General features: G+C 44.9%; 1 protein-coding gene across 4 annotated transcripts in view; it reads right to left on the minus strand.

The window, feature by feature from the left end:
• LOC124879118 (zinc finger MYM-type protein 4-like) overlaps window positions 1-22,084 on the minus strand; it is a 51,154-nt gene that overhangs the window by 26,840 nt on the left and 2,230 nt on the right. For 2 of the 4 annotated variants that reach the window (XM_047383448.1, XM_047383451.1), the window contains exons 2-11: window positions 21,704-21,851; window positions 19,919-20,013; window positions 13,045-14,443; window positions 11,005-11,124; window positions 10,704-10,780; window positions 10,372-10,518; window positions 8,437-8,669; window positions 8,155-8,344; window positions 7,830-8,033; window positions 1,376-1,526 (exon numbers count right to left, since the gene is read on the minus strand). In XM_047383448.1, the coding sequence (XP_047239404.1) occupies window positions 1,376-1,526; window positions 7,830-8,033; window positions 8,155-8,344; window positions 8,437-8,669; window positions 10,372-10,518; window positions 10,704-10,780; window positions 11,005-11,124; window positions 13,045-14,443; window positions 19,919-20,013; window positions 21,704-21,851 (2,764 nt within the window). Of the gene's footprint in view, window positions 1-1,375; window positions 1,527-7,829; window positions 8,034-8,154; window positions 8,345-8,436; window positions 8,670-10,371; window positions 10,519-10,703; window positions 10,781-11,004; window positions 11,125-13,044; window positions 14,444-17,119; window positions 17,346-19,918; window positions 20,014-21,703; window positions 21,852-22,084 lie in introns of those variants that run through there. The other 2 variants (XM_047383449.1, XM_047383450.1) reach the window with 2 other exon arrangements.

Raw genomic sequence — 22,084 nt, forward strand, 5'->3', positions numbered from 1 at the left:
GGATGGACGGACGGATAGATGGACGGACGGATAGATGGACGGATAGATAGATGGATGGACGGACGGATAGATAGATGGATGGACGGACGGATAGATGGATAGATGGACGGACGGATAGATGGACGGATAGATAGATGGATGGACGGACGGATAGATGGACGGATAGATAGATGGATGGACGGACGGATAGATGGATAGATGGACGGACGGATAGATAGATGGATGGACGGACGGATAGATGGACGGACGGATAGATAGATGGATGGACGGATAGATAGATGGATGGACGGACGGATAGATGGACGGACGGACGGATAGATGGACGGATAGTTAGATGGATGGACGGACGGATAGATGGACGGACGGATAGATGGATAGATGGACGGACGGATAGCTGGACGGATAGATAGATGGATGGACGGACGGATAGATGGACGGATAGATAGATGGATGGACGGACGGATAGATGGACGGATAGATGGATGGACGGACGGATAGATGGATGGACAGATGGACGGACGGATAGATGGACGGATGGATGGATGGATGGATAGATGGATGGACGGATAGATGGACGGATGGATGGATGGATAGATGGATGGATAGATGGATGGACGGATGGATGGACGGATGGACGGGAATAAAGATTTAAATGACTTTGAAGTTATTTTGATATTTGGACAATCCCGTTTACCAGATGTACTTGAATGCACCATAAAGCAGCTGTTGGGAAATCCTATCTGGGTCAGATGGACCCATGAGGATGGTACCAGTGTGTTGTCTCATCTCATCTGCCGGCAGCATTTTGTACTGGTTGAAGGCAGCTGGATTTGGACCTGAGCTCAATTGTCTCTGGAACCTGAGATGTTTACATTCAGGTGAGTCAGTAAGTTCAGTGCTGAGCAGCTATGCATCTTTTTGCTCTAAAGATGAACTACCGGCCCACACTGCCAAAGGTACCAAAAGCCGGTCCAATAACCATGGTGTTACTGTGCTTGATTGGCCAGAGGCTCAGAGAATCTATGGCACTCTGTCAAAAGGAAGATGAGACACACCAGAACCAACAGTGAAGATGGCCTGAAGGCAGGTGTGGACATCAGCAACCACCACTGGCTAAATGGGGGTACATTTATGAAATGCTGAATAAAGTCCAAAATATTTCACTCTGTGTGTGATGGATCTTTATAATAGACAAATCTGCACAAATCCTCCCAATTCTTGGTTTTAGACTTCAGTGTTGAATGATGATTCAACCCTGGAAGAAGACCCTGACATTAAGTCAACCTTCAGGCTGATGAAGAGTGGATGAAACTATCTGAATGGAGTAGAGATGATAATGATGATGAGCAGAAGAAAGAAACCTGTTCTGCTGTACCTGAAGAACTGACGCTCTGAACCTTGAACGCCATCAAACAGCTGTTGCTGCAGAACATGTTCACGGACTCGTCGCTGTTTTTGTTACTGAACATCTGAGGAAGCATGTGTGGAGCGCGGCACATCAAGCATGGCAGAATCACCTTGGTTTTCTGTCAGGAAATTAAAGCAGAAAGAATTTGGATTTTCTTCATGAAGCTGTTGATAATCTACTGGGACTCTGAAATGAAGGAAGCAGAAATTAATGAGCTGATCTTAATTATTAAAGCTACAGGAGGGCCCCGTTTCTACGACAACATCCTCTGGTGAAAACTGAAAAGTTTAGTGGTGTTTCTACACGTTTTCTCTGAAAATGGTCCATTTTTCTAACAGGTTCCAGAATGTAAGGGGTTGAAATTGTCCTGGTCTATGTTGTCGTGAAGATGGGAAAATAGAAACTTCTTTTTACCAGGAAGCCCTGACTGATTCTTACTTTGAATCTAACGAAGGTTCTCCAATAAGGGGCTCATTTCCTCCCCAGTTTTGTAAGCAGGAAGTGTTTGGACACATTGATAAGTGCCCAAACACTTCCTGCTTCCTCCTCTCTGCCTGCTCAGACGATTTTCTCCTAAGCTCCCTGCTTGCTTGCATTCTTTTACTCTTAACTTTTTATCTCCAAACTAAAATTACAGAAATATTGGACTAAAACAACTTCTTACCAACGACTCCCAAGGATTATTATCGTCTTTATTTTTTTCTAAAGGATTTTGATGTTTTTATAATCAAACTTGAAAGCAGGACAAGTTGACGCCAGCTAATCAGCACAAAATGCCTCCCTTCACCACAGAGGACTTCGACAAACCTTTACAGAAATTGGCTGTATTGGAGATGAAAATCCATGGACTAGAAGTGAACGTGGAGGTGAATATGAGGTACAACGATGATTCAACTCTGCCTGTGATCCCAAACAGTGACAGCCAGCTCAACAACTCAGCCGTCAATCAGAACACTGAGAATAAACCTACCAGCAGACCCCCCTGGCATGTTTTAGGGACATGCCCAAAAAATCAAGGTGGACGACTCACTGGAAGATCTCAGCAATTAAATAAATTAGAATGGCCAGAATTACAGAGAAATGCCCCAGTTTCCCCTGGGAAAAGGAGACTTCGACAGCGAGCTGCTGTCATAACAACTGATAGGAGTGAGACAGCTGGAAATAATGGCGTTCTCCTCCAGAACAGATTTGCTTCACTACAGAATGAAAACCAGGAAAATGATCCATCTTCTGAGAACAATAAAAGGTTTGAGAACAACCTTCATTCTAAACAGTCTTCTCCTAAATTGCCAGAGAAAAAGCGCCTCACCAGACCAAGAACCCTAATAGTGGACAACACAGCTGTGGATGGGATTAAAAACTTCTGCAACAAGAAAAACACAGAAGTTCTGATTGGTACCAGTAACGTGGTGTCCGATATCTCAGAGAATATTCTTACAATCACAGAAAAGCGCCCGTCTCTAGAAAACCTTATTATACACTGTGGAGCCATGGATGACGTGGCTAAGAAAAAATCAGAAGGACTGAAGGAGGATTTCACTCGTCTTCTGAATATTGTTGGAAGTCTCAATATCAAGGTGTTTCTCAGTGGACCCTTTGCACCGATTTTTGTGGAGATGAGATTTTTTCAAGACTTCTGATGATTAATAAGTGGTTGAAAAAAACATGTGCTACTACATCTGTGAACTTCATCGACAACTTTAATATTTTTTGGGAAAAAAGACAACTCTTCAAGCAAGATGGTTTCTGTTTGAACAAGTCAGGAGCCAGACGTCTCACATCTAATCTCTTCTATTCAGTAAATAATCTGCCAGCAGCTTCGACCTTCAGCAGAGAACATGGAGTATCAACAACAATGATAACACTGCCTCTAACAGCTCCAGCAGAAACAATCAGCCAGTTGGCTGAGAAAGAGAGGTCATCACAAAAGGTCTCCCTGTCAAAATCCACAGGAGAAGTGGACCCCCTTTAATACCCCCCTCACCCCAGACCCCAACCCAGAACTCTCCCATCTCCCCACTGAGCCCGCTATTTGCTTTCCTGGATTCTGATAACATGAAAGGAGCTCTTAAAATCGGGACCCAAATGGTTCTGACATCTTCTCCATTCAACACCCCCCGTGGCCGAGGCCCTGCTACTAAACCAACATCTTCCAAATGCCGCAGACCTACATCACCTCGTAATCTATCTCCTAATCAAAACAATACTGGTGCATTATTTGCCACGGTCGACAGGTTAACAAACCCTCCTATTACTATAGCATCAGAACTCCACTCTACCAGGACCTGCAATGAATTTGTTAACTTCTTCACTGAAAAAACCCAAAAGATCAGAGGGGCAGTCAGAACATCCACATCAACTCCAGGACCAATGTTGTCTCCAAATAGAACTGATTTTGACAAAATTTACCAATTTCACCAAATAAACTACAAAAACTTAGAAGAAATCGTACAGCAACTAAGTTCTTCTTCCTGCTCTCTCGATGTTTTACCCACAGCTTTCCTTAAGAAAGCTTTGCCTGTAATAACATCTGATTTAACTCAAATAATAAACACGTCCCTTTTATCAGGTGTTTTCCTCCAGGCCCTGAAAACAGCAAATATCAAACCTCTATTGAAAAATAGCAACTTGGACAAGCTGCTAGTACAGAACTACAGGCCTATATCAAACCTCCCCTTCATCAGTAAGATTATTGAAAAAGCTGTGTTTCAACAGTTAAACAACTTCCTAACAACGACCAACCGCTTCGATGTCTTCCAGTCAGGCTTCCTGTTCACCACAGTACAGAGACTGCTCTTGTCAAGGTGTTCAATGACATCCGTATAAATGCAGACTGTGGAAGAACCACAGTGCTGGTATTATTGGACCTTAGTGCAGCATTCGACACTGTTGATCACTCCATTTTATTAGAGCGCCTGGAAAACTGGGTCAGCCTTTCTGGTACAGCACTCAGCTGGTTTAAGTCCTACTTGAAGGACAGGGACTTTTTTGTGTCAGTAGGTAACTTTACATCAGAGACACAAAAATCACATGTGGCGTTCCCCAAGGGTCCATCTTAGGGCCCCTCCTATTCAATATCTACATGCTCCCCCTAACTCAGATTTTAATAAACAACAACGTAAGTTATCATAACTATGCAGACGACACACAGCTATACGTTACGATGTCACCAGGTGACCATGAACCCATTCAAGCGCTTTTTTCTTGACCTGAATCAAAACAAAACTGAAGTAATAATCTTTGGACCAAAGGAAGAGCGTTTAAAAGTTAGCACACAGCTTCAGTTAATACAGCTAGAAACCACCAGTCTGGCTAGAAACCTGGGTGTAGTGATGGACTCAGACCTGAACCTTCAGAGGAACATAAAGACAGTAACAAGGTCGACCTTCTATCACCTAAAGAACATCTCCAGGATTAAAGGACTAATGTCTCAGCAGGACCTTGAAAAACTAATTCATGCGTTCATCTTTAGTAGAATTGATTACTGCAACGGTGTCTTCACAGGTCTGCCTAAAAAGTGGATCAGACAGCTGCAGTTGATCCAGAACGCTGCTGCCCGCGTCCTCACTAGAACTAAGAAAGTGGAGCACATCGGCCCGGTTCTAAAGTCCCTACACAGGCTCCCTGTAGCTCAGAGAATAGACTTTAAAATACTTCTGTTAGTCTATAAATCACTGAATGGCTTAGCATCAAAATACATTACAGACTTGTTGTCAGTGGATCAACCACCCAGACCTCTCAGGTCTTCTGGCTCAAATCTACTCTGCAGAACCAGAACCAAACATGGAGAAGCAGCTTTTAGTTCTTATGCTCCACTAATCTGGAATAAACTCCCAGAAAACTGTAAAATCGCCGAAACCCTAAGTTGCTTTAAATCAAGATTAAAAACTTATTTGTTTAGAGTGGCCTTTGACTAGGCCATCTAAACATTATTCAAGTTTTCAGTCCAATTTTCCATTCATTTCCTTATCCATCATTCTAATCTCTTTATTTTTTTAATTACCTTTATGTCACTGTAATGTACTTTACCTAGTATGTTTCTTTTTTTTTTTTTCCTGGCAGGCCCAAGCGCATAGTGAGGGTCTGCTGGGAACGCCTGGCGGAGCCCTCGGCCAGGGATGTATTCAACTCCCACCTCCGGGAGAGCTTTGACTAGATTCTGGGGGATGTTGGAGACATAGAGTCCGAGTGGACCATGTTCTCCGCATCTATTGTTGATGCTGCTGCCCATAGCTGTGGCCCTAAGGTCTGCGGTACCTGTCGCGGCGGCAATCCCAGAACCCGGTGGTGGACACCGGCAGTACGGGACGCTGTCAAGCTGAAGAAGGAGTCCTATCGGCTGTGGTTGGCTTGTGGGACTCCTGAGGCAGCTGACGGGTACCGTGGAGCCAAGCGTGCCGCGGCCCGGGCTGTGGCAGAGGCAAAAACTCGGACCTTGGAGGAGTTCGGTGAGGCCATGGAGAAGGACTACCGGTTGGCCTCGAAGCAATTCTGGCAAACCGTCCGGCGCCTCAAGAGGGGGAAGCAATGCTTCACCAACACTGTTTATAGTGGGGGTGGGGAGCTGCTGACCTCGACTGAGGACATTATTGGGCGGTGGAAGGAGTACTTCAAGGATCTCCTCAATCCTGCCATCATACATTCCCTGGTGGAAACAGAGGCTGGGGACTCGGGGTTGAACTCTTTCATCACCCAGGCTGAAGTCACCGAGGTGGTTAAAAACGTCCGTGGTGGCAAGGCTTCGGGGGTGGATGAGATCCGCCCTGAGTACCTCAAGTGTCTGGATGCTGTCATGGTTGACACGTCTCTTCAACATTGCGTGGCGGTCGGGGACAGTGCCTCTGGACTGGCAGACTGGGGTGGTGGTCCCCCTTCATAAGAAGGGGGACCAGAGGGTGTGTTCCAACTACAGGGGGATCACACTCCTCAGCCTCCCTGGTAAGGCCTACACCAGGGTATTGGAGAGGAGAGTCCGACCGATAGTCGAACCTCGGCTTCAGGAGGAACAGTGTGGTTTTCGTCCCGGCCGTGGAACACTGGACCAGCTCTATACCCTCTACAGGGTGCTCGAGGGTTCATGGGAGTTTGCCCAACCGGTCCACATGTGTTTTGTGGACCTGGAGGAAGCATTCGACTGTGTCCCTCGTGATGCCCTGTGGGGGGTGCTCCAGGAGTATGGAATCGGGGGCCCTTTATTAGGGGCCATCCAGTCTCTGTACAAGCGGAGCAGGAGTTTGGTCCGCATTGCCGGCACTAAGTCGGACCGGTTCCCGGTGTATGTTGGACTCCGGCAGGGCTGCCCTTTGTCACCGGTCCTGTTCATAACTTTTATGGACAGGATTTCTAGACGCAGCCAAGGAACGGAGGGGTCTGGTTTGGGGACCAGTGGATTTCGTCTCTTTATTTTGCAGATGACGCGGTCCTGCTGGCCCCCTCTAGCCAAGACCTACAGCATGCGCTGGGGCGGTTCGCAGCCGAGTGTGAAGCGGCTGGGATGAAGATCAGCTCCTCCAAGTCCGAGGCCATGGTACTCCACCAGAAAAGGGGGGCTTGTCCTCTTCAGGTTGGAGGGGAGTTCCTGCCTCAAGTGGAGGAGTTTAAGTATCTCGGGGTCTTGTTCACGAGTGAGGGAAGAATGGAGCGGGAAATCGACAGACGGATCGGTGCAGCTGCCGCAGTAATGGGGGCGCTGTGCCGGTCCGTTGTGGTGAAGAGAGAGCTGAGCCGAAAAGCAAAGCTCTCAATTTACTGGTCGGTCTACGTTTCTACCCTCACCTATGGCCATGAACTTTGGGTCATGACCGAAAGAACGAGATCACGGATACAAGCGGCTGAAATGAGCTTCCTCCGTAGGGTGGCCGGGCACTCCCTTAGAGATAGGGTGAGGAGCTCGGCCATCCGGGAGGGGCTCGGAGTAGAGCCGTTGCTCCTCCACATCGAGAGGAGCCAGTTGAGGTGGCTCGGGCATCTATACCGGATGCCTCCTGGACGCCTTCCTCGGGAGGTGTTCCAGGCACGTCCCACCGGGAGGAGGCCCAGGGGACGGCCCAGGACACGCTGGAGGGACTATGTCTCTCGGCTGGCCTGGGAACGCCTTGGGCTCCCCCTGGAGGAACTGGAGGAGGTGTCTGGAGAGAGGGACGTCTGGGCGTCTCTGCTGAGTTTGCTGCCCCCATGACCCGGTCACGGATAAAGTGGGAGACGACGAATACGAGTACATTTACGTCACTGTAATGTACTTTGTCTAATATGTGTCTTATTTTTTTCCTTCATGTGAAGCACTTTGAATTGTCTTACTACTGAAATGTGCAATATAAATAAACTTGCCTTGCCTAGTGGCGTGACAGGGGAATTACACCATCTTCACGTCTACTGTTGCTGTTTTATATGGATCGTTGTCGTGTAAACGGCTTCCAGTTACCTCTTTGTATTTGGCCAAACAGTCCATGTTGCACAGAGTTTTGCTGCAGTCCTCCAGCTTCAGCATGACGGGTTTGCTCTGGCAGTACGTGCCACAGTTGGCGCAGCCGGCCATCGTCAGGTTGTTGACGGTGCGGAAACTGTTAAAGCAGGAGTCGCTGCACATCTTGTGAACGGTGCCCCTCAGGATCACCTCGTGTTTGCTCTGCACAGAGACGTGAAAGACTCAACTTGTTTCACAGATGAAGAGGAAGAAAGCAGGGAACTTTAATAGTCTTAACATGTAGACTGGACCGGGAAAGGGTTTGGTGAGCTGCAGTACTCACGGTGCTGAATCTGGAGCACATGCTGCAGAGGGACTGCGTCTGCGTGGCTTTTGGTGGTACAGCTGCTGCACGAATGCTGAGCGCGTGTTTCTTGTAGTTGAAGGAAGTCAAGCAGCTCTGGCTGCAGAACTCCTTTATGATTCCATTGGCTTCTGGAGCCAGAACGATGTCTTGAGGCTGGAGCATCAACCTGAGAGAAAGCAGTGAAGTCTGAGGTCAGTTGGGTGAAGAACTCACAGCAGAGTTAGGCCCGATTCTCTCAGCATGTTGGATCAAGGTTACTTTTGGCAGTAGTTGCAGAGCTTCGTGGCTCCTTTGGCAGAAGGAAATGATGTGGTGAGGCAGGCCGTGGAGCAGAACAGCGCCGGGGAGCCCTTCCTCTGGAAAGCTGTCTGTCCCTTCAGCAGGTTCTTCCTGCAGTAGGAGCAGGACATGTGGACCGATGATGGGTTGACGCAGGGCAGCGTTTCTCCAGATGGAGTCACAGAGAACACTGATCCGATCTTCAGGTCGTCCTGTCAATGAGAGAGGACCCACTACGTGAGGCACAGACCTTAAGAAAATACACGACTTCAGCTAAAGCAGAGGGAAAAGCTCCTGTTCCTGCTCTCATTTCTTCATGTCAAACAGACAGACTTTCCTGTATTGTTCCTCTTCGGTCCAGTTTACATGAAAACATTCAGGATTTTTCATTCATTCATCTTCTATACTGCTTCATCCATAATGGGTAGCGGAGAAGCTGGTGCCTATCTCCAGCAGTCTACGGACGGGAGGCGGGGTCCACCCTGGACAGGTTGCCAATCCATCACAGGGCAACACAGAGACTTACAGGACAAACAACCACACACACACTTATTTACACCTAAGGGCAATTAGAGAGACCAATTAATGTTGGAGAACATGCAAACTCCATGCAGAAAGACCCCCGAGTCGAACCCATGACCTTCAAGGCAATTTGCTGCTAGGCAACAGTGCTACCAACTGTGCCACCGTGCAGCCCACATTCAGGATTTTGAGGTTTCCAAAATCCGACCAGCATCCTGAGCTTTTGATGGACACGTCCCTGAGTCTCCTGGAGCCCTGCTGGTGACTCTGGTCATCTAGGAAGTGTTGGCTAGCAGTGCACACAGACGCTGCTATAGTAATGCAAACAGCAACCGGCTCTGCTAAGCTCTCATACAAGGTGCTACAGACTGTTTAAACATGCAAACTCTCAGCGTCTGTCTTGGTTTTAGAAATGAAGCCGAGTAACAGAAGGTTGCTGGGTAGTTACAATCATTGAATTATTTCACACATGCGTGAATCAGAGCTTTTTTCTTCAAATATTAAACTGGACACGACTCTAATCTTGAGGTAATGTTCAAGGGCGATAAAAGGAGTAAAGGAGGTTTTTAGTTGGGTTTTATTTCTAGAAATGTTTCTGCCCAGCAACCAGGGGGATTTTCCTGTCTTTGTAGATTTCCTGGTCTGTGAGTCTGGGCTTTGGTTTTAATATTGTTAGAAACATTATTTTAAGACGATTAAATGTCCAATTTATCCAAAAGTAGAAAAATAAGCATTTTGTCATCATTTATAGCCTCTAAAGAGAAAGACTTTCTGGCATTAATAAAGGAAGACAAATGATTTAAAATAACGTCTAATCGGGACATGATAGTGAATTACCCAGCATGCAGAAGAATACAGTATTTATGTTTAGTGAATAAATCTACAAAAAGGCTGAGAAAAACAACTCTTAGATTTCATCGATTGCTCTGTAATGTTTACTGGGAAGAGGTAAGGCATCAGGATTTGGTCCCACTCCAGCAGCAGAATGCAGGTCATTCTGAGAATTTGACTAGATCACAGCGGACCGATTCCAGGACCAGGAATGGTCCATTTTCAGCATCTGGTTTCATTGCAGGTAAAATCGAATTTCCATCTACAGCCGTTCTTCTCTGTGCTTCCATCACCTTCAGCCTTCTGGGTGAACATCTGCTGCTGTGAGACTCACAACAGGCTAAATATCACATTACCTTTAAAAATATATTAGCCAACGGACATTTTCCAGAGTCAATCATTTGTGTTTACACCCTGTAAAGGATTTAAGCACTCTCACGTCAGTCAACTCAGCGGAAAAAGTAACATTTTCTGTGTTCTAGACGAGTTTTCCAGAGTCCAGTAAATGGTGACATTCCTCAAAACACGTTGAAGACAGGAAGACTGTACTGTTCGTCGCACCTTGATGGGTTCATCTTTGACGCTCGCTGTAGACGTGGAGGAAATCAGCGCCTGTTCATACTCCTCGTCCACCGGCTCGTCCTTCACTTTGGCCAAAGAAGGCGAAGGAGACGACTTCATCTCTTCGGTCTCTGTCAGCCTCACCTGCTTCAGGACAAAACCAGAAACATCTGGACATAACCCACAACCATGCAGCAGAAAACTGAAACTGTCAGGAGAATATTTAGGATTTTGTAACAAAACAACAGAAATGATGTAAAACCTAGAGGCTGTTGCTGTGTGAAATGTTAGGATGAAATCAGGTCGAAGGTTGGAACCGAGGAGCTACTTACAGACTCTAATCTGGTGATGGACAACTTGACCACCTTCATCCCGTTTACCACAGTTGCAGGTGAGGAGCTGTCTCGGCCTACAAACCCATGAGATGTTTCAAGAGGAAAAGAAAAGTATGACGTATAAAAGCATTTAAGAAGTATTTCAGACAGCATGCTAACAAGATCTATTGGCAGCTTGAGGCTGGACGTTCCCCAGCCAGGGACCGTTTGTTCCACACAGATCTACACCCCACTAGAGTCTCTGTTCAACGCAAGCTCAGCTGCTTGTTTTAAACGCTGAAGCTCTCAGGTCACCCACCTGTGCTCCCCGCTGCTTCAGAAGATGGAGACGAACTCGACTGCATCAAATCTGAAGCCGATGGTTTGACGTCAGCTTCCTCCTCCTCCTCAGCAGAGTTGCCATCTTCCAGGGTTGAAACTACAAGATGAGGTTAAAAGGAAGAGGTTAATGGAGCTTTACCTGTAAACATAAAACAATGAAATATGTTGAGAAACCGCAGCAATACGTTTACTGGTTTGAGTGAAAAGTCTGTTATTCTTTCAATTCTTCTTCTACTCAAGAAATCTTCCAGTTCAGCAGCAGAAAACCATTTCTGATAAACAATATCATCAAATTAAAACTGATGTAAAAAGCAACGTCATAAAACTCCAGAAATCACAGGATACGGTCCTCACTGTCCTTCACTGTTCACGTTTTATTAACTTATAAACAAAAACGAGATTTTCTGTGATGAACTAACATTTTTTTTTAGGATTTTCAAAATATTTTTCAAATAAAAATCTGAAAAGTATGGCATCACATTGATGCGTCTAAATAAAATCCAGTTTAACATATGACCTTGAGAAGTCGTCTAATTAGTAATTAGTCCACTTGTGGAAGGCGCTCTGCTCAGATGAGAGCAGACTTTTACTTTTTGGCCCACATGTGTAACATTTCGTAGGAAAACTGACACATCAGCCTGAATACATTATCCTTATGAGTGAACCGACCGATCGGACCCCATTTACTTCATTTTGGGAGATCAACTGATACTTAGATGTGAAACCGAGCTTATCCACTGGTCCAACCTGTTTTCCTAGTTTTGTTTTATTTTAAAATGTGAAAAATGAAAGACTAAAAGGAACTGCAATGCTCTAAACATGTCGTTTATATTTGAGAGCACTGCCTCGTGCAGTAAAAACAGGTTTGTATTGTTAAATGTTTTTCAATAAAATCAGATTGGAACATTCAAGGTGTATTGTGACCTTCTTACACCTGACAGCGTCCGTTATAAAAAAATAAACACTAAACCGTATCGGCTATGGTGAAACATGGTGGTGGCAGCATCATGATGGAGCTAAATCCAGGAGAACCCTGGAAGGAAACCTGTTAGAGACTGCAGACCTGAGACTGGGATGGAGGTTCAACTTCCAGTAGGACAACCACCCTGAACCTACAGTCAGAGATACAACGGAATGGGTTAGAACACAACTGATTCATGTGTGAGAATGGCCTAGTCAAAGTCCACAGCTAAATCCCATTGAGCATCTATAGCGAGGCGAGAGAACTGACGTACTCAGACACCCTCAGTGTACTGTACTTCTGCTAATAAAAACAGCCACAAAGAGGCAGAAAAATGATTTAAAAAAGCGGATCAGAACTTGAAGGAATCGAAGTAATGGCTTAGATTTTGTTTGGTTTTCATGTGGACTCGAGTAACAACATGACCTGGATTTGTTTTACAACAATGTGAGAAATAAAACTCTTCAGAGGTTTGGTACCAGCTTCTGTTTACACCACAGACAAGAAGAACTAGTCCATCACCCAGGAGGATGTCACACTGGTTTGACTTGGATGTAATAAGGTCCACATGCAGAGCAGTTACAGGCCAGATGAACATCATTTGTTTAGCAAGAAGCTGGAACATCTGGAGCAGACACCATAGGGCGAGGTGTTGAGATGCATCAGGAGGAACATCACCAGGACCTGATGGCAGTTTGATTGAGGGTCGTGTTGAGGGTTTGCAGGAAGTCAGGTGGTTGTTTCATGCAACATCAGGACACCTTCACCCACTGTTTGGATTGACAACTGGACTCTAACAGCACCACTCCTAATAGAACCCTGGGGTTCTTGTCTTAGATGCTTCAACCATTACCATCACCACTGCTCTGCATGTTGACCCATTTACATACAGACCGGCCCATTCCTTTCAACTGCTGTCTGTAGAGCAGCTGAACTCCACAGCATCTCCTTTATCCAACATGTCAAAATCCTCCTCATGAAAATGTAAAACTGTGGAAAATTAAGATTATTTGATTTTTCCCCATCAGATAAATGGTGTGTGAACAACTACCGTACCGGTGTTTGTGGGGGAACGGTTCTCCTCCTCCTCCTCCTCCTCCTCTTTCATCTGAGCCTCCTGCTCCATCTGATCCACAGTCCCGATGTCCATCATCTCATCGAGGTCATCAGCTGCAGACACACTTAGCTTAGTGGCAAATGAGGATTTCTCGTCCTCCCTGCTCTCGTCCTCCTCCGCCCTGCTCTCGTCCTCCTCCGCCCTGCTCTCGTCCTCCCTGCTCTCGTCCTCCTCCGCCCTGCTCTCGTCCTCCCTGCTCTCGTCCTCCTCCGCCCTGCTCTCGTCCTCCTCCGCCCTGCTCTCGTCCTTCTCCGCCCTGCTCTCGTCCTTCTCCGCCCTGCTCTCGTCCTTCTCCGCCCTGCTCTCGTCCTTCTCCGCCCTGCTCTCGTCCTTCTCCGCCCTGCTCTCGTCCTCCTCCACCCTGCTCTCGTCCTCCTCCACCCTGCTCTCGTCCTCCTCCACCCTGCTCTCGTCCTCCTCCGCCCTGCTCTCGTCCTCCTCCGCCCTGCTCTCGTCCTCCTCCGCCCTGCTCTCGTCCTTCTCCGCCCTGCTCTCGTCCTCCTCCGCCCTGCTCTCGTCCTCCTCCGCCCTGCTCTCGTCCTCCTCCGCCCTGCTCTCGTCCTTCTCCGCCCTGCTCTCGTCCTCCTCCACCCTGCTCTTGTCCTTTTCCGCCCTGCTCTCGTCCTTCTCCGCCCTGCTCTTGTCCTTCTCCGCCCTGCTCTCGTCCACCCTGCTCTTGTCCTCCTCCACCCTGCTCTTGTCCTTCTCCGCCCTGCTCTCGTCCACCCTGCTCTTGTCCTCCTCCACCCTGCTCTTGTCCTTTTCCGCCCTGCTCTCGTCCACCCTGCTCTCGTCCTCCTCCACCCTGCTCTCGTCCTCCTCCACCCTGCTCTCGTCCTTCTCCGCCCTGCTCTTGTCCTCCTCCACCCAGCTCTCGTCCTCCTCCGCCCTGCTCTCGTCCTCCATGTCATAGTTTGTCTGTTTTTCGACCTCTTTGAGATCAGAAGTTGTGTCCATTTGTGTGTCTTTGCTGATATCAGGTCCTTCAGGCGTCTCCTCTGAGCTTTCCTTGGCCTTCGTAGTGTTTTCCTCTTTTTCTTCAGGCTTTTCTTCAGTATCCTCCTTTTCACCTTCTGAATCATCAATATAAACCATTTTCAATCCATCCTGAGAGGAAACAGCCTCTGAAGAAGATTCATCAGTTTTAAGTTCATCGTTTTTTGCTTGTTTACTCTGCGACTCGTCTTCAGCACCGTTTTCTTCCTCCTCAGCACCGTTTCCCTCCTCTTCATGCTTTATGGGGGAAGATTCACCAACAGACTCTGGGTCTCCAGCATCCTTCGTTGTTCCAGGCTCTGGAATGGCTTCCATGGAGTCTCTGTCCGTTGTCTGCATTTCCTGTGAAGAGAAATAAACAGTCAATAATAAAAATGGCATTTCGGGGTATCAAGAGTTAAAGGGGTGGAAAACATGTTTTCAGAGTATCATGGGTAACAGGATTTAAAACAGATTATCTTTTTCTTTGCACTTGAGTTATAAACCTATTAGGTTTGGTCTATCAAGTAAAGTCTCAGTAACAGAAGTACCGGGAAGTCTACAGATTCGATACAACAAACTGTGGGAAGCTCAGAGGTATGAATACATTAACATAAATACCACATTTATGCTTAATACCTCAAAAGAAAACATTGTTTTTTCCTTTGTCAGTCATTCAGCTACAGGGTAAAAAATGTCTTTTTGAATCTTAATCGACTAACTTCGTTAGTGCTGTTGAATTTAGCTCAAATGCTGCAAGAAAACCATCAGAACTACAATCATCTTAAAGTTTGGTTGAACTGTTTTCATTGTTTTGAACCAGAGCCATACTGCAGAGATGGACATCAACAGTGACCATGAGATGACTCAAGATAGCAACTTTAATTCTCATCAGTCAAAAATGCCTTGACCACAACCTTCAAGTTGAGATGGCACTGAAACATCCCTAATAGGGTCCCTTTGAGCTTTCATAAAAATGGACCCAGTTAGTACTATGGTACCACCACCAAAAGCTTCTACTTTCACCGTTCAGCTGGAGTTGGGATATTCTCCCCATGAAAGTGAGGCTTTTATCTGGGTTGTCTGGTTTCTTCTCATGGTCCTTCCATAATGATTTATTTATTTTAAACAGCCGAGGCAAGTTTACCACCATTCATTCAAAAGGTTATTCAAGTTGCTTTAGAGGAAAATAACACAATGATGCTGTTATCTCACACAGAACCATTCCTATCCAACAGAATCTCAGTGTTGCTGAGGAGAATTTCAGAGCCTCAGGATCCCAACCTGGATTTTACTGCATTATTTTTAGAATGTTCTAAACCACATTTTTATGTTAAAACGTCCCCATCTAATCTACATTTAGCTTCATAAAGACATGATCAATTCTATGGATAAATTACCCGTATTTTCCGCACTATAAGGCGCACCTTCAATGAATGGCCTATTTTAGAACTGTTTTCATATATAAGGCGCATAGAATAGAAGCTACTGCAGTCAAACGTTTGACACCATACTGGTCCCCGTTTTCTCCACAGTGCGGTTCACGGGAATATCAAAGGTGAGTGGAACCTCGTCCATGTTGGTGATGTGCTCTGACCGGATCTTCTTCACATTGATCTTGTTTTTGCAGTATGCGCGGAACGTGGCCAGCTTTTCTTGGTCATCTTTTGGCAGTTGCTGCGAGACGGTAGTTCGTGTGCGGATGGAGAGATGACATCTTTTCATAAAACGAAAACACCAAGAAGGACCGCCTTGAAATTCATGGATGTTCATGTCCTGTGCCAGCGCTGTTGCCTTCATACGAATAGTGACTGTAGAGACGCTTCTACTTGCTGCTCTCTGTTCAACAACCCACTGTTTGAGTTTGTCCTCTAACTGTGGCCATCTCGCTTTATTCCCTCGGAAACTCTTTCTAGTCTTCTTTACTTGGCACAGGTCATCTTCTTGCTTCCTCCACTTCCGTACCATTGATTCATTAATGTTGAATTCTCTCGCTGCTGCTCTATTCCCATGTTTGACTGCGTAGCTGACAGCCTTGAGTTTGAACTCAGCATCGTAAGCGTGTCTCTTGAAAGGTGCCATTTTGGGGTCGTTATACACACAAAAGTGGTGTTGGACTAGGAGTTTACCGCTATTACTTCGGTGACGCCCCTGACTACGGTAGCCGTAATGCTGCAAGCGGTGCGGTTTTGTAGTTTACCAGTTGTACTGAAACATTTTGACAGAGCGCCGTGTACAACCAGTATGGATCAACCAATTAACCAATTAATCCATATATAAGGCGCTCCGGATTACAAGGAGCACTGTCATTTTTTGAGAAAATTAATGGTTTTTAAGTGCGCCTTATAGTGCGGAAAATACGAGTAGTCCAAAATCTGTCTATTTAAAAGTTAATATCAACTGGTGCACATTAAAAAACATTGATGTCATCTTTAAATATAAAATATTTTATAGCTAATTTACTCTAAATTAGTATTCTTAAAACTACTAATGTTCATAAATCAGAAATACCCCATAGCCAAGCAGCTCTCGCGAGATCTCCCGCTATGTTTATATCCAACGTTACAATAAAGTCAGTGAGTTAAAGACAACATGGATGACCAATACATCAGCGGGTTTGCAGCACAGATAATAAACGCAGTCAAGCTTATATATTAATGTGTTTATCGTTGTGACTTTTTAATTTCTTTTTGTAATCTCGCGATATCAGTTAGCTGCCCGCTGCAGCGGTTGCAGGGTCAGTTTGAACATGGTTTCTTTGTTTTTCTCTCTGAAATGCATATTTTCTGCTCCAGCCATGTTTGTTTGTTCTCTAAACCGTACATCAGAAAACAGAAACAGTCGCTAGCCGATGGCCTGCTAAGCCAAGCTAGCCTTTCCGTTTATCTGTGTGTGCCGTTAGCTCCCAGCATCTCCGTTGGTCGGTCAGAATACACCGTTTCTGGCTCCACGGAGTGATTTCTGCCCCTGCTGTGTGTCTCTGGGCCCGCTGAGATGGAGCTTGTTGCAGCCTAGCGCGGCGTGCAGACTGTGGCTTACCGCGCCGCTAACTTGGACCTGATAGCTGGCCTGCTGCTCGGTTCCGTCTCCAGCCTCCGCCATGTTTGCACCAAAACCAATAAGATATGGAGCGTTTTCTCCTCCAGTCGGTTTTAACTGTGTGAAAGTACTTTACATTTATCCCTACTATACAGCTTTTGCAGAATGCCTCTTTACATTCTTCTTGGCGCATATATTCGGTTGGTAACGCAGGGAAATTACTCATTACCGCCACCAAGTGGTAGAAGAAAATCTGAATATGACCGTAACCGCGGGGAAAGATTCGGTTAAATATTGTATTAATTCCAATACATGACTCCGTTCCCGTGATTTTAACACGAGATTTGCCTTTATATCTTTATTGTGGAAAAAGGTTTTCAGGGCTGTCCCATCGCTTGCTTTATAATGTTTGTCGTAGAACTTTTCTCTCACATTCCCTTGAGGTAAAAGGCTTGACTACTGTGGAAATCTTTTCGCCCCAGAAAATGACTATATAGAATAATTGTGATGTTACTACTAACAACAATTATACGCAGCAAGATTGAAAACGGTATTGCTTTAATTAAATATTTATTTGATGACCAAAAGAACCTCTGAAAGAAGCGATCCTGCATTGAACTCATGCAACATCATTTCACCTATAAAATAATAAAAGCCTAGCCACACACCCTAATCGGAGCAACTCCCTTAACATACAAATGTACTAAGATAATTAGGAAAGGTTTTGGAACTTGTATTATAGCAATATTAATTGGAATGAAAGATTGTCTAAATTGGTGTTAAAAATAAAACTGAGGAAATATATTTCAAGATCCTACATGTAGTTTATTCTTATAAAGCAACTTTTTCTTCTACGACTGATGGTGAAACTAAATGCTCTTTTTGAGCAAAAGTTGGCATTTTGTGGTGAATACACCTGAAAACATGACAGACAAATAAACATCTGAAAACATATTAATGGGCAAATGTCACATAAACAATCTACATTTTCTAACTTTTCCTAAAACAAACATATTTTTAACAATAACTAATACCTTAAATATCACAACAAACAATAAAGCGTAGCATATATTATGGTATGTAACTGATTTGTAACTTAAATCATCTTCTCATCTGCTTTAATGTGCTTATTACTGCTGGAATCTATGGTCCTCTTGGCTGTTTTACCTATTTTCTATATTTTATAGATTCGTCTTTATATATATATATATATATATATATATAATCTTACAAGGTTGCAACCTGTGTAAGACTGAAATGTATTTATTAAAAAATGAAACAATAACATGTCAAATGCCAGCACTTATACCCAGGAGGAGTGAATGCTGCAAGTCACTGACTGGATGCAATCTGCTGGGTTTCCTTAGATAGAAAAACTTTTTATCCAGTTTGAATAAATAACTGAATCTGACTGAACTGTTCAATGATTATGATTAACTGGAATGTATGAACCTGACTTTGTGAAGAACCTTGAAACAACATGTGTTGTGAATTGGTGCTATATAAATAAACTGAATTGAATATATATGATGCGTCAATCAAAAAACATTATATAGATAGATAAAAGGATCATAGAAAGATTTATTTTTATTGTTCGTAGAAAAATAATAAACATTCCAAAACAGAAGTTGATGGAGTCATGACTGAGATATTTACACATCCTGTAAAAATTTCACATTTTGTTACGTTACAAACTTCAGTAGATTTTCGGTGACAGGTCAACACAACATAGTGCATGATTGTGAAGTAGAAGAAACAGAATACATGATTTTCAACATTTTATTTACTTGAAAATCTCATTTGAATAAAGTCTGGACTTTGACTAGGCTATTCTAACACATGATTCTATCAACACCATCCCATCCTACCTCTGCTGCATGTTCAGGCTGGTTCTCCTGCTAGAAGGTGAACCTCCACTCCAGTCTCAGGTCTTCTGCAGCCTCTAACAGGTTTTCCTCCAGGGTTGTCCTGGATTTAGCTTCATCCACCTTCCCATCAACTCTGACCAGCTTAAATGTCCTGCTGAAGAACCTCTCCCCAGCCTGGTGCTGCCACCACGTTTCTCCGTAGGAATGGCTTTTTCAGAGGGATGTGCTACACAAATTGTTTTAGATCTTTTAGACAAAATCGCCCATTTTAAGCTCATCCAATCAGAGTAACACCCTCCACAAGTTTCTTGCATACTGCCGACAGGCTTTCTTTCTTGTTGCCACTTTTCCTTAAAGTCCAGATTTGTGGAAGGCAGGACTAGTAATTCTCCTGTGGAAAGTTTCTCCCACCAAGCCGTGGATCAATGGCTGAAATGAGTTTCCTCTGTAGGGCGCCTGGACCCTGCCTTAGAAATGAGGTGAGGAGATCCATCATCCAGGGTTAGCTTGGAGTAGAGCCGCTGTTCCTCAACAATGAAAGGAGCCAGCTGAGGTGGTTCGATGAGAACGCCTCCTGGAGGTTTTCCAAATGTCCCAATGCCCACCAGGAGAACCGAACCAGATCCAGAAAACACTGGAAGAACGGAAAATCTGTTCTGGCTTGGGAAAGCCAAGGTGTACCCCAGACAAAACTGAATATTACTGGATCTCCCTCCTGGATCTGTAACCCCGATCGGGGATAACCAGAACATGATGGACAGACGTATTACTTTCCTTCTACTTCACAATTCAGCACTACTCTGTCTGAGTCTACTGCATAAAATCAGGGAAGTTTGAGGAAGTAACCTGACAAAATGTAAAAAAGTACTTCTTAGTGTCGTTGTAACTGTAAAATTTTAAATCTGTAAGAAAATCCAAAAACCAAACAAACCGAGTTTGAAGATGGCCGAGCTCGCACTGAAAGTTGCCAAAGACTGATGACATCACGATGGGGATCCCGAGGTATCAAAAGGACATTCTGGGCTCCTGGAAAAATGAAAGCATCATGAAGTACAACGGAACATCGAAGATGTGCTAACGAATTTGAGATAATGAACATCTGCCTGATTATCTCTTAGGCACAAAAAAGCTGAAAATGTACAGGTCCTTCTCAAAATATTAGCATATTGTGATAAAGTTCATTATTTTCCATAATGTCATGATGAAAATTTAACATTCATATATTTTAGATTCATTGCACACTAACTGAAATATTTCAGGTCTTTTATTGTCTTAATACGGATGATTTTGGCATACAGCTCATGAAACCCCAAAATTCCTATCTCACAAAATTAGCATATCATTAAAAGGGTCTCTAAACGAGCTATGAACCTAATCATCTGAATCAACGAGTTAACTCTAAACACCTGCAAAAGATTCCTGAGGCCTTTAAAACTCCCAGCCTGGTTCATCACTCAAAACCCCAATCATGGGTAAGACTGCCGACCTGACTGCTGTCCAGAAGGCCACTATTGACACCCTCAAGCAAGAGGGTAAGACACAGAAAGAAATTTCTGAACGAATAGGCTGTTCCCAGAGTGCTGTATCAAGGCACCTCAGTGGGAAGTCTGTGGGAAGGAAAAAGTGTGGCAGAAAACGCTGCACAACGAGAAGAGGTGACCGGACCCTGAGGAAGATTGTGGAGAAGGGCCGATTCCAGACCTTGGGGGACCTGCGGAAGCAGTGGACTGAGTCTGGAGTAGAAACATCCAGAGCCACCGTGCACAGGCGTGTGCAGGAAATGGACTACAGGTGCCGCATTCCCCAGACCTGGGCTACAGAGAAGCAGCACTGGACTGTTGCTCAGTGGTCCAAAGTACTTTTTTTGGATGAAAGCAAATTCTGCATGTCATTCAGAAATCAAGGTGCCAGAGTCTGGAGGAAGACTGGGGAGAAGGAAATGCCAACATGCCAGAAGTCCAGTGTCAAGTACCCACAGTCAGTGATGGTCTGGGGTGCCGTGTCAGCTGCTGGTGTTGGTCCACTGTGTTTTATCAAGGGCAGGGTCAATGCAGCTAGCTATCAGGAGATTTTGGAGCACTTCATGCTTCCATTTGCTGAAAAGCTTTATGGAGATGAAGATTTCATTTTTCAGCACGACCTGGCACCTGCTCACAGTGCCAAAACCACTGGTAAATGGTTTACTGACCATGGTATCACTGTGCTCAATTGGCCTGCCAACTCTCCTGACCTGAACCCCATAGAGAATCTGTGGGATATTGTGAAGAGAACGTTGAGAGACTCAAGACCCAACACTCTGGATGAGCTAAAGGCCGCTATCGAAGCATCCTGGGCCTCCATAAGACCTCAGCAGTGCCACAGGCTGATTGCCTCCATGCCACGCCGCATTGAAGCAGTCATTTCTGCAAAAGGATTCCCGACCAAGTATTGAGTGCATAACTGTACATGATTATTTGAAGGTTGACGTTTTTTGTATTAAAAACACTTTTCTTTTATTGGTCGGATGAAATATGCTAATTTTGTGAGATAGGAATTTTGGGTTTTCATGAGCTGTATGCCACAATCATCCGTATTAAGACAATAAAAGACCTGAAATATTTCAGTTAGTGTGCAATGAATCTAAAATATATGAATGTTAAATTTTCATCATTATATTATGGAAAATAATGAACTTTATCACAATATGCTAATTTTGTAGAGGTGCTAAAGGATTTACCTTTACTCCTCACAGGAGGTTGTGGAGGCTTTGGAGACCTCGGTATTTTCAGCGTAACTGTCTGCTTCTCACTGGACTCTGAGGTGCTGCCAGAACCTTCAGCTTTCACCTCTGGGTTGTCATCAGTAGCTGAGGCCTTTGCAGGAAGCTGGGAAAACAAAGGACCATGAATGTAGGCAGGTTTGTGGCCTCCTTCAGTTCTTGCTTGGTTTGGGGCCTCTGATCATTGTCCTATCCACATAACCTGAACATTCTCCTTGGTTCACCAATTACAGCAAGTTGTCCAGATCCTGAAGCAGCAAAGCAACCCATACCATCACACCACCACCACCATGTTTGTCTCTAGGTGTGATGTTATTTTTCTGAAAGGCTGTGTTACTT

This window comes from Girardinichthys multiradiatus, chromosome 13, assembly GCF_021462225.1.
Source record: "Girardinichthys multiradiatus isolate DD_20200921_A chromosome 13, DD_fGirMul_XY1, whole genome shotgun sequence".
In the NCBI taxonomy this organism is placed as follows: Eukaryota; Metazoa; Chordata; class Actinopteri; order Cyprinodontiformes; family Goodeidae; genus Girardinichthys; species Girardinichthys multiradiatus.